A 13741-nucleotide genomic window follows, 5' to 3' on the forward strand; every position below is an offset into this window, starting at 1 on the left:
GTGTTTGGAGGTTCATTGGTTCATTGTGGATTGATTTTGTGGTTACTGAAAAGAACCACCACCAGCAACTGTGTGCCAGTCTGTTGTTTCTTTTTGTACTAAGGGGAATGCCTCTTGGCTGCAGTGGTGAACTGGAGTTATGAAAAGGCATTTTTTGTTAAATGTTAAATGAATAACTGTGAACTACAAATAATATAGTAATTGAGCAAGACACTACTTTATGATTTATCAAATCCTTTATTTTCAAAACGTTGGTGCTATATGCATTCATTATGCAGCAAAACCTTGATCCTTATGGATGCTATGGATCCTTTGTCGCACAAATTTTACAGTTATCTAACATTATATGGTAACCATTAATATGCAGCAGATCGCTGCTGGGTGTTGGGATGCAACATCCTGCAAAGACAAGGGAAGAGAGGTTCCCATACTGCACATATACTAACAACTTCACAGCCATGTTGATGTGCCATCCAAATTTTACATTTGGTTCTGCCAGATGGGAGTATTTTCTTATATTCAAGTTCTTAATCAAAGGTAGTCTGGCACACAAAAACCCACGCAGTAATTAAAAAAGCAGAGTGGAATATAGCATCATTTTATCAACAGATTCCCAACTGTTCACAGTGCTGAAAAGCCTTCATTTATCCTTTGGCAAGCTGACAATGATACCAAGAACTGTAAACTTAGAGTCTGGAGGGAAACAGGCTAACTGAGGTGCAGACTGTGCAAAGAGGCCTCTCTCCAGCAGGGTGAATCACTGTCGAGTATGGGCTGGACAGCATGTAACACTTGAGAATGACAGAGCTAAGATGTGCTGTGGTACTTCCATGTCCAGAAAGATATACAAGTACTGGCCACCCACCAGATATTGTACTAATAAACACAAAACAAGTGGTGATAAATATAACAATTCCCAGTGAGAGCAACATCAAGAGGAAGGAATTTAAGAAGATGGAGAGGTTTCTATCCACAGGGCTGCAGTTCTAGGAATGGCTAAGATATTACGCAGAATACTTAAACTCCCAGGTCTCAAGTAAGGGACTCAACACCGACAGAGATGAATACACCATCCATAATGGTGTCATGGAAACTTTAGTTTATGGTGCCATCACATTTGTGATGACACCAGTTGTGGTAGATGCATTTTATTATTGTGAAGTGACTGGAGAGTGGATAAAGGTGGATGGCAGCCAAATTGTTGGCAGAAATTGCTTCCTAATCAACTGCTTTTCTACTGAATTTGAGAGGGAAAACACAAGGGAAATGGCAGTTCTCAGCAGTGCTCATTATCCAGTCCTCTTGAACCACCTGATGTTTATGTAACCTGCTCTGTTTTGTTATCCTAATTGCCATGCCTGATGATCCATCTACCCATTTTCCATAGCCATTTATCCGTAATCAGATTCTCACGGGGCTCGGACCAATTGGCAGCCCATGACAGTGATAACAAATTCACACTATGGGCAGTTCTATGGGCAATTTAGAACAGTCCATTCACCTGACCTGCATGACTTTGGACAGTCAGAGGAAACCCACACAAACATGAGGAGAAAATGAAAACACCCTGATAATCCCTCTGGAGTTCCTCCTGGATGATAATTCTCCTGAAATTCGGTTCAGTACAACAGCCATATAAACAGATGTATAAAAAACATGAACAACAATAATGGTCTATTCTAATCAAGCAATCTACTCTGCATTGGGGGTGTATCGCCCACACCTGTAACCTGTCAGGTGAGCATCACATTTGGTGGTGTAAGTGAAATAAAGAACCCCTTTGCTCAGTTGACAGCTTAGAGGGTGAGTGCCAAGTTCAGGGAAAACCACACATCTCCCGGCCACATCATTGTAAAGCACGTCCCTGTCCCAGACTTCAAAGGTCAACGGGTGACCCACTTCCACCGAGCCAAAGTCATAAGAGGCATTCCACACTGGATCGTTATTGTCCATCACCGTCTCCGTCTCCTCGTATATGCCATTGTAGAAGATCTTGACATACGCATCTGTTTTCGTGAACGTGTCTGCCCTCAGACCTGCAGCTCTGTGGATCTCCAGTTTCAGAGTTCCTCTGCCAGCGCGCAGAGGACAGCAGTTATGGTCCAGGTTGGGAGTTGGGGAGCATTTCCTAAAACCGACTCGGTCCTCTGATAGCTGGTTCTCCTTAATATACTCTGTGATAACGTTTCTCAGATTATCACTGATCTCTTGGTCTTCCACCAGATGATGCAGAGGGAAGATGGCATAAGAAACCACATCAGGGTTATTGTGGAGGCTGTTCATCCAGCTATGGTATGCCTCAGATAGATCCTGATTATAAAGGATGTCAGGGAAGTACCTCTCCCCCCCAATAACCTCAATCTTATGGGTCATGAAGCCTTGGTAAAATCCCATGGTCATATTACTCTTCAGGAGATTATCACATTTGTTGGAGAAGGATGCATTGACGGGGAGGAATCCCAAAGCCATCCGGAGTTCAATGTTCAGGCATTTTTTGATATCGGACTCTGAGAAGCCCTTCAGTGTAGCCAGGCAGGTCCTGAACGCAGTGATTCGTCTTACCTTACCGCCAAGTTGTACCTAGGGCACACATGCATTGAGTTACACAGACATAAAAAATAACACATGAAGAAAGACATTGTACAAGCACACTATATAAGAAGCAGGTACTGAGCAGCCACACACTGCTCCGACCACCCACACCACTCTGACCTGGTGTATGTAGTGTGTCCCATAGGTGTCTATCAGACGTCTGTAGAGAGCTCTGTTCTGGCTCATGTTGAAGCTCCGTGGGAGTCTCTTGAGATGCTTGGCGAACTCTGCACTGAGCTGGGGTTCATCAGCCAGCCTGTAGCTGAGATAACAACACATGTTGAGTTCAACTAAAGCACCACAGGAATATAACTTGAGCTATGTGTTTATGTTGTTCATGGGGTGCTCTCTGGACTAAAGACAATCAACAACTGAGTTCACTGTAAGGTCCCGGCTGTTAGCTGTTATTCTGTAAGCCAAAAATGTGTGCATTTGAATGTTGATAAAATACTTGTCTTGTTGTATTTTGTTCTGTGGCTTTGATAAATATGAACTAGGTAGTTGTAAGTTAACTGATACAGAATGAACACTTAAATGTTCCTAAATGTTTTCTCATTTGACCCACTTTTCTAAGTACCTACAAGCCAATGTGTAGGTTTATTTGATTAATTTGTTGTTACGCTGCCAATGTACTGACTGAAAATACACTTGCCTCCACATGTGTGTGGGGGGTGGGGGTGGTGGGGGGGTCAGGAAGGCTTTGCCAAAACCATCAAATCAGATTAATTTGTGCCTCTACATTTATTTTCCTATTAGTCATTGTTGGGTCCCAATTCTGGTCTTAAGGAATGCTGCATTAGATGATGTAATATTTAACCTTTAAGCACAATGTCCATGTATAACAAAATCACGATTCCTGTCTCAGCCTTTCACTCTTTCTCATGCTGTTTTTCAGCATTACGTCATTGTTGGCAGTAGTATTTACTTCTCCGTCACAACAGGTTTTGATGCTTTAATTCTTTGACAGGTGATTTCAAATAAAGCAACACTACTAGTGTCTTACCTGTAGTAGGTGCAGCTGATTTCATGGGTGGCAAAGGTGGCCTTGTCCACACTGTCCTGTGAACGAGCAAACTTCGCCATGTCTGAGCGGCTTCCCCCGAACACCGCCTTCCCCAGTTCATCCAGATTGAGTTCTGTGCCCCAGTTGTTAGTGACCAGGGAGCTGGAGCTACGCAACAAGGAGTTCACAGAGTGGTGGAGGGCGCTAGAAAGCTGCTTACTGCAACGACTGAAGGGCCGCCAGTCCAACACTGCTGCAGGGAGCTTCTGGATCTGAGGAAGAAAGGAAAGGGAGAGTGCAGGGAGAAAAGGGTAAAGGGTAGTGTGGAACAGCAGGGAGGGAGGACACAGGAAAGGTAGAAAGGGAGGATCAAAAGTGAGGAGGAAATTATGAGGGTTGGATGGATTTAAAGAATGAAGGGAAGGTGAAAGGGGGAAGTGACGGATAGAATGCTATGCAGAATATTTACAGAGCAGAATCACACCAGTGAGTTTTGCAGTTAACAAGTGGTTACCTCTCCTTCATTGTAGCGGTTAGGACAGAGTGTACAGGTGTTGTTGTCACTCAGATGAGCTTTAACATCGATGACATATGCTCCTGTCCGACGCATGCGCACCACATCAAAACCTTCCCCTGCCAGGTTATGGCCCGGGACAAAAGGGGCTTTTTCACACTCCGGCCCAGAGCCAATCCAACAAGCCTGGACCCTACGGACCTCCAACACGATTGGCAAAGCCAGCATAAACAGGAAGAGGTTGCTCAGTTGGAATCCGTCAGCTGCCATGATTACTGAAACATAAAACATTAAACTGGTCATAATGAAATCAAACATTAAAAGATGCATAAATTTATTTATTTTTGTACAAACCAACTGTATCTATGAAATTCAAGTTCATGTTTATTTATAGCCCAGTATCACTGTTTACAGTCTCTAAGGGCTTTACATCAAACAGGACAGCACCCCCTGATTTAATCCTCATAGCAGGCAAGAAAAAACAAACAAACCCAGCTATATCCATGAATCATAATCCCTCCAAAATGAAAGTGATGTGTGATTGGAAACCTATTATCGGCAATGTAGACAGTGTGTATTTACACTTGCATCATAGTAAAAACAAATTCATGAGTAAATTACTGCTGGTTGCAGGTTATAGCTCATACTACCAAATATATCATGCCTATTATACAGCAAAATACAGATGAGACTGTAATCCTCTCTCCTTTGGAAACTGGAGCATGTAATCCTGCCACAGCTGCTGTGTCAACATAAAAAACGTGCACAATAAAAATGTGCAGGATGCAAGCAGTCAGACACTCTTACCTTGGACTGTGTCCGATTTCTTTTCCTTTTTTTCTTCAGTGGTCTCTGTTCTTCAGTCTTTTCCTTTTGCTCAGCACATTTGTCAGAGTGCGGGTGTTGTCCCCTCCAGAGATCCCTCTAAATCTTAATGGCTAAAAAAAATAAACGTTTGTTGTGCCTCTGTACTTACTCCATCAGTAACTCAGAGCACGATAACTATAAACAGACCAGTTCATAGTGAAGTCTAAACTGACTAAAGTCCTGATCCTTCTGGAAATGGAGTCACGGTTGAGCTAGTTTTGGCATTGCTGGCCGGTCGCGTTGAAAGCCTGCTGAGCGAACTCTATTGTGTGTCCTCTGCCTTATGAAAAAGACCAAGGGAGGTGCCTTGCTTCAGGCTATCTCTCTCTCTCTCTCTCTCTCTCTCTCTCTCTCTCTCTCTCTCTTTCTCTCTCTCTTTCTTTCTTTCCCTCACTTTCCCCCTCCACCCCAAGGTCAGACCAATTTCCTCAGCGTGAGTGGGTTTGTTTTCATGTTTAAGACCCAGCTTTGAGTCCCTCACAGCTGTGTGTGTGTGTGTGTGTGTGTGTGTGTGTGTGTGTGTGTGTGTGTGTGTGTGTGCGTGTGCGTTTGTGTGTGCGCTTGTGTGTGTAGGGGGGAGGGAGATGCTTTTACAGTCACGAGAGACAAGATGTATTCTGGCATAAGCACTCTTTACAGGAAATGGATGTGGGTGTGTTTATGCATGTGCATGCAAGTCGGTATGTGCATGTGTTCTTGTGTGTGTGTATGTATGGTGTGTGTGTCTGTGTGTGTTTTTCTGTCTACATAATGTGTGAGACAGCCTGTCTGTGTACTGATAACCTAACCAGAGCCATACTGTCAGCCTCACCATTGTCTATTTATGGATGAGGGTGGAGTGCTAGTGGTTTTCTGGCTAAGGTTAAGGAAGATAAGTGGTACCTTCACACTCTCAGCCATATGACTTATTCCAAATGTGGCCAGAGAAAGCTCTGACTTTTAACCGTTCCTAAGCCAGATTTTCTGATTTTCGGTTGCTTAATGCTTTGACCTTTAATCATGTTTAACCCAGTGTGATTTTAAGCTGTCAACTGGAAAGCTTTTTTTTTTTTTTCCTGGAGGGGATTAATTGCAATTATTACATCTGTAAAAAGTGTACTTTTTAATAATTGCAAATAGTTACTAAGGCTGGGCAATATGGATGAAATCCAATATCACAATATCTGTGACCAAATATCTCAACACTGATATTGTGGGAGTCACTCTTGGTGCTCTCATAAGATATTTACAGCTTATTTTTGGGCTAAACAATCATTAGTAATTTGGATATGATGCCCAAGCAGGTAGAGACAAATAATAAAATGTCTAGAACAGTCTAATAGATTTAAAAAATATATATTTCTTTACTGTAATGCAGCCTTTAAAACTAGTAAAAGACATGCCTTATGCCATATCACAATATTAATATATCTGAAATCCCAGACAATGTGAGGTTTCATATCATGATATCGATATATATCACTCAGCCCTATTAATTACCTTATTAATGTGCTTTAACTTCATTAATTGCAAAAGTGGAGAACTGCTAAATGCTGGTGAATGGCATATTGGAAGCTCCACATCCTTTTAAGATTTTCTGCATAACGTTTTAACTTCAATAAATCAGTAACACATCAAAGTTGCCACCTGTAACATTTTAGCACTTTTTGTAACATTTCAGCACATTAACATAATTGTAATCACTCTAAACAAAAGAGAGAAAGAAAGAAGACTGGCATCATCTACTGCCCCATAAACTATATTTTAGATTTTGCTCCACTGGAAAACAGCTGGATTTCTTTACACCACAAAGGGAAATTACTTTGTGGAAGAAAACAGGAAGAGGGCCACTGTTCTTCCAGAGCATATGGAGCTAAAGCTTTCATAGTTCCTCTTAATAGCAGCCAGCATCCTCTTTACAACACAAAGCAATGGAATTTGTGTGAAATGCAGTTCTTAATTTGGAAAAAAAACATGAAAACTAACAAAACTTCCGGTGTGATATGGAGGCTACCAGCGTGCTCAGCCGTGCTCCCAGTTGTTTCTCGTAGTTATGTCAACTTATCCATTTACGAGAATATGCTCATGTCTAAAAAATGTGTGTGAGAGTCTCTGCTTGCTTGTTTCTCACCACCTCCAGTACCATGTCTTCCCCCAAGACCAACATAACATAAAATACGCACATAAAAAAATATTTTGTTCCACCTCCAAGGACTATTGAAATGTGTGCAAGGCATTCCTGTGAGGGAGAAATGCAGAATTTATTTCACCCTCTGTCCTGTACCAGTCTGCCTTTCATGGTGATGTTTAAGACTTAAGTCTTCCAGGCCATGAAGATGATTTAGCGCAAAATCTGCAAAAAAAAAAAAAAAACCTCCATATCACATAGGTCTTTTACAAGCCCTATAACATTCTGTAGGTTAGCACTGGGCATTTTAGACAACTTGGGTTGTTTCATTTGTAAACTGCGGTATGGACAGTTATACTACCTCTTCCCCTACCTACCTGATATGTAAATCATTTATGTGTTTATTTATTTATTTTGGTTGGCAGACACGACAACACAGAACTATAAAATCTATTTTATTCAGTTGTTTTGTGCAGTAGACAGGTAACAGAAGCAAAGTCAACCAAGTATGAGTTTTTTTTTTTTTATGAAAATCTCAAGAGTAAAATGTATTTAAAAATTTGTAAATCCTAAATCCTAAATGTTTCATCCATGTTCTGATACTAAAGTTACAACAATAAAGCTGTAATTCTTACCTACTGTCAGTTGATAGGTAACAGCAATGTTTTAAACAACATTTTATGAATGGCATATTCAAATATTGTCGTACAGTACTGTCAAGCTTTTGAAAAGTGATCAAAAATATTGCACTACATGACTTTGGCCTTAAGAGGGCAATGTTGGTTTACTGTAACCTCCAACCACACTTACAATGACTGTACTTGCATTGATTTTAGAAGCAGATCATTGTAGAATCTGGAACACTCATAATCTTAAATTTGTAAATGTTAAATATTTGTCATTCTGAAATGTCAAAGTTATGAAAATGGATATAAGAAAACAATCCTCTCCCTTAAACATATCTCTAAAATAACAAAATCAACTAGATACATTATTTATTGCTCTTGTTAAAATTTGTTCATGTGAATTAGTCATTAATGTTGTTTCAAAAGGCATAGAATTAAAACAAAGTACAAAGTAGCTCTGTCCTATTAACAGAGTAGCTCTGTCCTATTAATCACAACAAAATGAAATATAAAGTGACACATATAATCAAAAAGGAAGTTATTAAAAAATCTGCCACACCTTATTCACTTCTGTCCCAAGCATCTAGGCTGTCTGTTCTGATGCTTGCTCCTGTGTCTCCATTTCTGCCCTGTTACTCTCCATCTCTCCGCTTATTGCTTCATAGCCCCTGTTCATCCTAAATCCAGAAGATAATCCTATCCTTCTCCTTTTTACCAAGAACAGCGCTCCTACAACCACCAAGACAACCAAACCAATCACCCCAAGAGCCACTCCTGCCTTTGCTCCACTAGACATCTGATGTGAGTCTGCGTTGAGCCTCCTTATAGTCTCCTTGATTTCATCCGGCCTCGCCAATTTCCACATCTTGGTTTGTCCCACTCTGATCCAGTTTCTCTGTCCCTCAGTCATCACCATGACTGTGTTTGTGGCTTGCACGGTAAAAAGTGGCGGCTGACTGAAAGGAGGTAGATGAACTGGTTGCAGCTGCCCACCAGTGAACAATCCTGACTTGACGCAGTAGAGGATCTCACAGCCATCGCTGATTGTAGCGAGGTGCTGACTGAACTGAGGAGGGCAGCGACGTTGACCCTCTGCCAGTGGGTTGGATGACTGGCAGCTGAAAAGGCCTCCGAAAGGCACAGAGAATCTGGTGCCAGCTTCATAGTCATTGCTCACACAGATCACTTGACCATCAGAGAGAAACTTTACTGGAATGAAGTTTTGGGGGCAGCTTTTGGCATTGGTGAGGGGATTCACACGGGAGGGGCTGTACAGGCCTCCAAACAGGTATCCTGAGTTGTCTGGGGCTTTTCCATTTACAGAGCACCAGTAGGTGTCAACATGAGCAGTGCGAACATAGTAGTTTTTCTCACACTCACGACTGTGGCATCTAAAAAGGCCCAAAAACCCACAATGATAGCTTTTGTCATGGCATTCGTACAAACTGTAACCCTGCTGCCTCTCCTCTGATCGCAGCAGAGTGGGGAGGTAAGGCTGACGGCAGGAGAAGTCACCTGTGTCTGGGTTTTTCTGGGCCAGAGCCTCACAAAGTGGATCTGCATCTTTGCTGATTTTACTACATGTCTGGTAGACACCACCAAAGCTGAGATTGGTCAGAGGGCCGTCACAGGACGCATCATCGATATTGGCCTGGAAGTTGAAATTCTTAGAGTTGATGTCAACACACCCAGGGCGGGTGTTGACCCTGTAGTAGCTCTCTATTGCGTGACTCACTGATAGAGCCACCTTGCCAACTGTGGGCTCTGGCAGATCGGGGAACGTGTTGGTGTTTATAAAGTAGTGGAGCGGCAATCCTGAACGGTCGATAGCGACCAGGTTGTTCCTGATGCTTTCCTGCCACTTCTGCAGAGTGATGCCTGGGTAAAAAGCTATACCGCCATGGCTCTGGACGAGAGAGTATGTAATATTAGACTGATATGCCTGAAGTGATGAGCTCTGGTGCGAATCTTTGCTACTTATATCAAACTTGAGCTTGTCAAAAAAGTTTAAGCCAGCACTTGCTGTGATTGTGGAGCTTTGTGACGCACTGTCAGACACATAGGAGGACCGGAGGTAGTCTTCTTCCACTAAAGAAGCTCCAGCATCAACACTTGTTATTACATGGGTTCCATAGTCAAACACTATCTTCTCAGACAGATAGGTTGCAAGCCTAGTCTGGTTGTTTTCTATAGCGTCTGCTATCTCCTCTGCTTGTTGTGCAAAGCGGGAGTCCACTGTGAAGTCGGGATATGCCTTCACTGTGTAGATTAAGTTACGAACCTTTCAGGGAAGAGAAAGAGGGAGAGTACTTTGTCATGTGTTTGTCATTAGTAGATTGCTGTTTTGTTTGTTTTTAGTAGTTTGTCATACTTATTTAATCTTTTGATTTACATAGGGTTGTTTTTAGCTGAATTTACAAGAAACCATGGTGAACCTAACCCAATTTTGTTTGCTTAAAGCTGAAAAGGATAGCAAAATGTCATTAATTTAATACTCATGAAAACTCACCTGTACTCTGGCTGTGGTAGAGGAATCTTTAACCTGGTGGGTTTTCATCCTCTGGTTCTCAGAAGAAAACTTTGCATTCAACACTGAGAGGAAGGATACATCTGAATTTATAGTGTGAGATGTTGAGCTTTTCTGTTCCAGCCAAGAGCTGATGATCTCCGAGTTAGTCTCCACGCCAGTCTCCTTCTGGGGGATGACAAACACCTCATCTGGGATGAAGTAGAGTCCATCCTCGGTGGTCTGACACTGAGAGTAGCTGAAGTTCATGACCCGACCCATATCCATGTTTCTAAGGTTGTCCCAGCCTCCACCTGGCAGCACCTCCAGTGCTGTGATGGAAAGGTTGGTGGAGGCATGACACTGTCGAAGCCAGTTGGAGGGGCGACTGTGAGGGTGAGGAGAGCAGACATGGAGGAGAGAGAGAACCAGGAGTGTCGCTGCTTTCTGAGCCATGGCTGTGTCAAAAATCATAGTCAGGACTGTTCTGTCTATATATGAGGTTCAAGTGACGTTCCTCTTCCTCTCATGTGACAAACAGGAACATCAAGTTAGGGCTTGTGGTTGGTGGATCATGTTTTGCTTTCATTTGCACAAGCGTTGTTTCACTTACCCTAAAGTATGTTTAGTATTCAAATTTAAATAGCAGAAAAAAGTAAGCTTAAGCAGTTGGATAAATTTGACTCACTATAATATGACTATTGATTATGTCTAGATACTCTCCCTAATGCAGACTGACTTGCTTTATTTAACATCTCATAAAAATATCTACACCTTATTGTAGAAAACAGTGATAAAAACTTCAAAATTAGACCCGTTGGCAGGAGCAATCACATAAGTTTTATTTACCATTATTTACCACAATTTATGGTGTTGAATTCATTCAAGCGTGCTCTGATTTCAGTCGGCACATGCTTGGGTTACCAAAATGCAGTGACCTAAAGTGAACTCCTGCTTATAGGTTAATTGGTCTAAGTTAATTAGTAGGGGAGCGCGGGGTAGAAACTAACGTGGGGTCAGTTGTAACACGGACTTTTCAGGTATTTGCACAAGGTCAACCGGCAAGTGCTTCCGGTTAGTTCGTCAGATGATCATAAGAGAGCCCAGTGCAAATTTTGGGGGGAATTGGCTGCATTTTTGAGGAGATACGTGTAAAAGTGTGTTTTACCACCAAGTAAGTGAATTACTTTACCTTTCTAATTTTTTGATTACTGAACTGTGTGTGTGCGTTACCGAATCCAATCTTACATCAACGTATTAAGCATCATTATGCCTAAAACATAGCACTGATTCAAAACGTTTAGCTAACTTGTAGTGAGTGCTAGTCAGGTTTGAGACCAGTGACTACACAGTGGGGTTGGTTGTAACGCAGTGTTACAACTAAGCCACAATTAAAACAACTGCATATTTGTCACTAACATAAGAGTAACGTTAGCTACGTAGTGTAGCTGTGTGTGTGTGTGTGTGTGTGTGTGTGTGTGTGTGTGTGTGTATGTGTGTGTGTGTGTGTGTGTGTGTGTGCACAAGGTGGAGCATGTGTGTGTGGATATAACATGTGAGCCCCTATCATCATGGGATTTCTACTGTATTCTTTCTAGTAGCTAGTGTATATTGAAACAGATACTCCAACTAGTGTATTAAGAGATTTTTTTCTTCTGTGAGGCTTACAAGCCAGAGTTATGATTTATGTGGTGTCAGAATAACCCCATGTGGGATGGGTTGATTGTCTTATTCATTCATTCATTCATTCATCCACAGAATGATATTACCCCTGCAGTCTGCACAACACTGCACATCTGCGTGGGTTTTTACTATTATTATAGGCCTATTTTTTTTTTATTTCCTATAGTAGGCGTATAGTATTCGTGTAATATCCTAAATGGGACTCACGGCGTATTTGTGGTACTGTGGGCCTGCGTTTATATTGGCCATAAGACTTTTATGGGGCAGGGGACTCCGCTACACCACTGATGGCCTATACTATCAGTATCCCCAGTAGAATGCAAATGAGATTGTATTAAACTGTGTTAAACCAAACCTTTCTATAAGTGTTAAAACTAAGACTCCCTTCGTTACAATTAACCCCACCTGTGGGGTAAATTGTAACATTTCTCTTCTTCCACTTAGGGTGAAATCCCACGGAAATGGTAGGTTCTAGAAACAAAGTTACAGTGTTCATTTGTAGCAGAGATGTGTATGTTGCTTGTATTAAAAAATGAGTTCTCTAACTCCTACATATCCTACATTTTTTGCCTTTGGCCTGAAACGTTAGGTTGTACCCCTCGCTCCCCTAAATCCTTAATTTCTAAAGGTTGCATAACTGTACACTCAAATATGTATGTGTGTACATACATACATACAAAAAATAAATTAAATGATTCTATGGTTTCTCAGTACCATTCAGCCTGTGGCAATCTCATGTGACACCACGTCTCTCAGTCTGGGACCTATGCCTATATTTGCAGGCCACAGTTTTAAGGAACCAGGAATGTTAGTTTTGTCGATAACTCTTCTGTTTCACACAGTCCGAGGTGCATGTTTTGATCTTTTAAGGTAAAGGTGAAACTCTTAACTAACTTCCCCAAATCAAAGGGAACAAAAAAGCAGCACTGTAAAAAGAAAAACCTTGCTCAAATTTAAAAAATTGATGTTCACCGGTCACATCTAAAATATTCGACTCCACCGAATTTAAATTGAGTCACTTGTTATGAGCTGATTCTTTTATGTTAATGTAAACCATATTACTGCACTTAACCCAACCTGAATTCTTTGTCTTGATCCAAATGAACCAACCTAATGTATTTACATTGAACCAAATAAATAATTAATGTTTGCGTTGACACCAGTAAATTCATTTACACATAATCAAACTATATTTTTCACATTTCATTTTACTTCAGTGCATTTCCATCTTACACTCTATTAAAGATAAAACACTTGGCCAATACATTATTTCAAAAATTATTTATTTTTGAAACATTCAACTGTCAAAGTGCATCAGTCATTTTTTTTTTTCATAAAAAAAAAAAAAACTGGCAATCTCCAGGTAAACAGGAACAAGGAATAGGCTACTTAACATCTCTAATGTTTACTTACTTTGTACTCAACCTGAAACAACATGTTTCCAGGATGCTGAAAGCTCATACAGTCACTCCACATCAACAGTCAAGTCAACATACAGTCACTGTACATCAACAGTCAAATCAAAAGGAGATGAGATTGGAAACATCATGTGCTCAGCAGCCTGATGGGCTAACAGCAGATTATATTGTGAGAAACGACAGCAATTTGCTTATACACACCATAATTACATTACAAGCCTCCCGCACACAGACACAGTGGGCAGCGGCAATACTGGCAATACAATACATACAAACAAAAAAAATGGTGTGAAAAAATCTACATGAAAGGGGCAGACACAAACTGCTTTATCCCTCTCTGGTGACCTCAAGTTTCCTTTTCAAATGTGCAGTCTACTTTACAGTTTACTAACTTAGAATCTGGTGAAATGTTTTCAGCACGAATA

The 13741-nt window shown here is 41.2% G+C and overlaps 2 protein-coding genes across 2 annotated transcripts; both read right to left on the reverse strand.

Moving 5' to 3' along the window:
* Positions 1 to 242: 242 nt before the first annotated feature.
* On the reverse strand, positions 243 to 5286 carry prf1.5 (perforin 1.5). Its single transcript, XM_030060028.1, has 5 exons — positions 4917 to 5286; positions 4110 to 4384; positions 3596 to 3867; positions 2713 to 2854; positions 243 to 2580 (listed from the first exon to the last, which is right to left on the reverse strand). Exons 2-5 carry the CDS (start codon positions 4377 to 4379, stop codon positions 1693 to 1695), a joined length of 1572 nt encoding a protein of 523 aa, XP_029915888.1. The 5' UTR covers positions 4380 to 4384; positions 4917 to 5286; the 3' UTR covers positions 243 to 1692.
* A 2273-nt stretch (positions 5287 to 7559) lies between these two features.
* mpeg1.1 (macrophage expressed 1, tandem duplicate 1) lies at positions 7560 to 10685 on the reverse strand. Its single transcript, XM_030060027.1, has 2 exons — positions 10219 to 10685; positions 7560 to 9990 (listed from the first exon to the last, which is right to left on the reverse strand). Exons 1-2 carry the CDS (start codon positions 10669 to 10671, stop codon positions 8293 to 8295), a joined length of 2151 nt encoding a protein of 716 aa, XP_029915887.1. The 5' UTR covers positions 10672 to 10685; the 3' UTR covers positions 7560 to 8292.
* Between the last annotated feature and the right edge of the window lie 3056 nt (positions 10686 to 13741).

Source organism: Myripristis murdjan, chromosome 9, assembly GCF_902150065.1.
Source record: "Myripristis murdjan chromosome 9, fMyrMur1.1, whole genome shotgun sequence".
NCBI classification, from domain to species: Eukaryota; Metazoa; Chordata; class Actinopteri; order Holocentriformes; family Holocentridae; genus Myripristis; species Myripristis murdjan.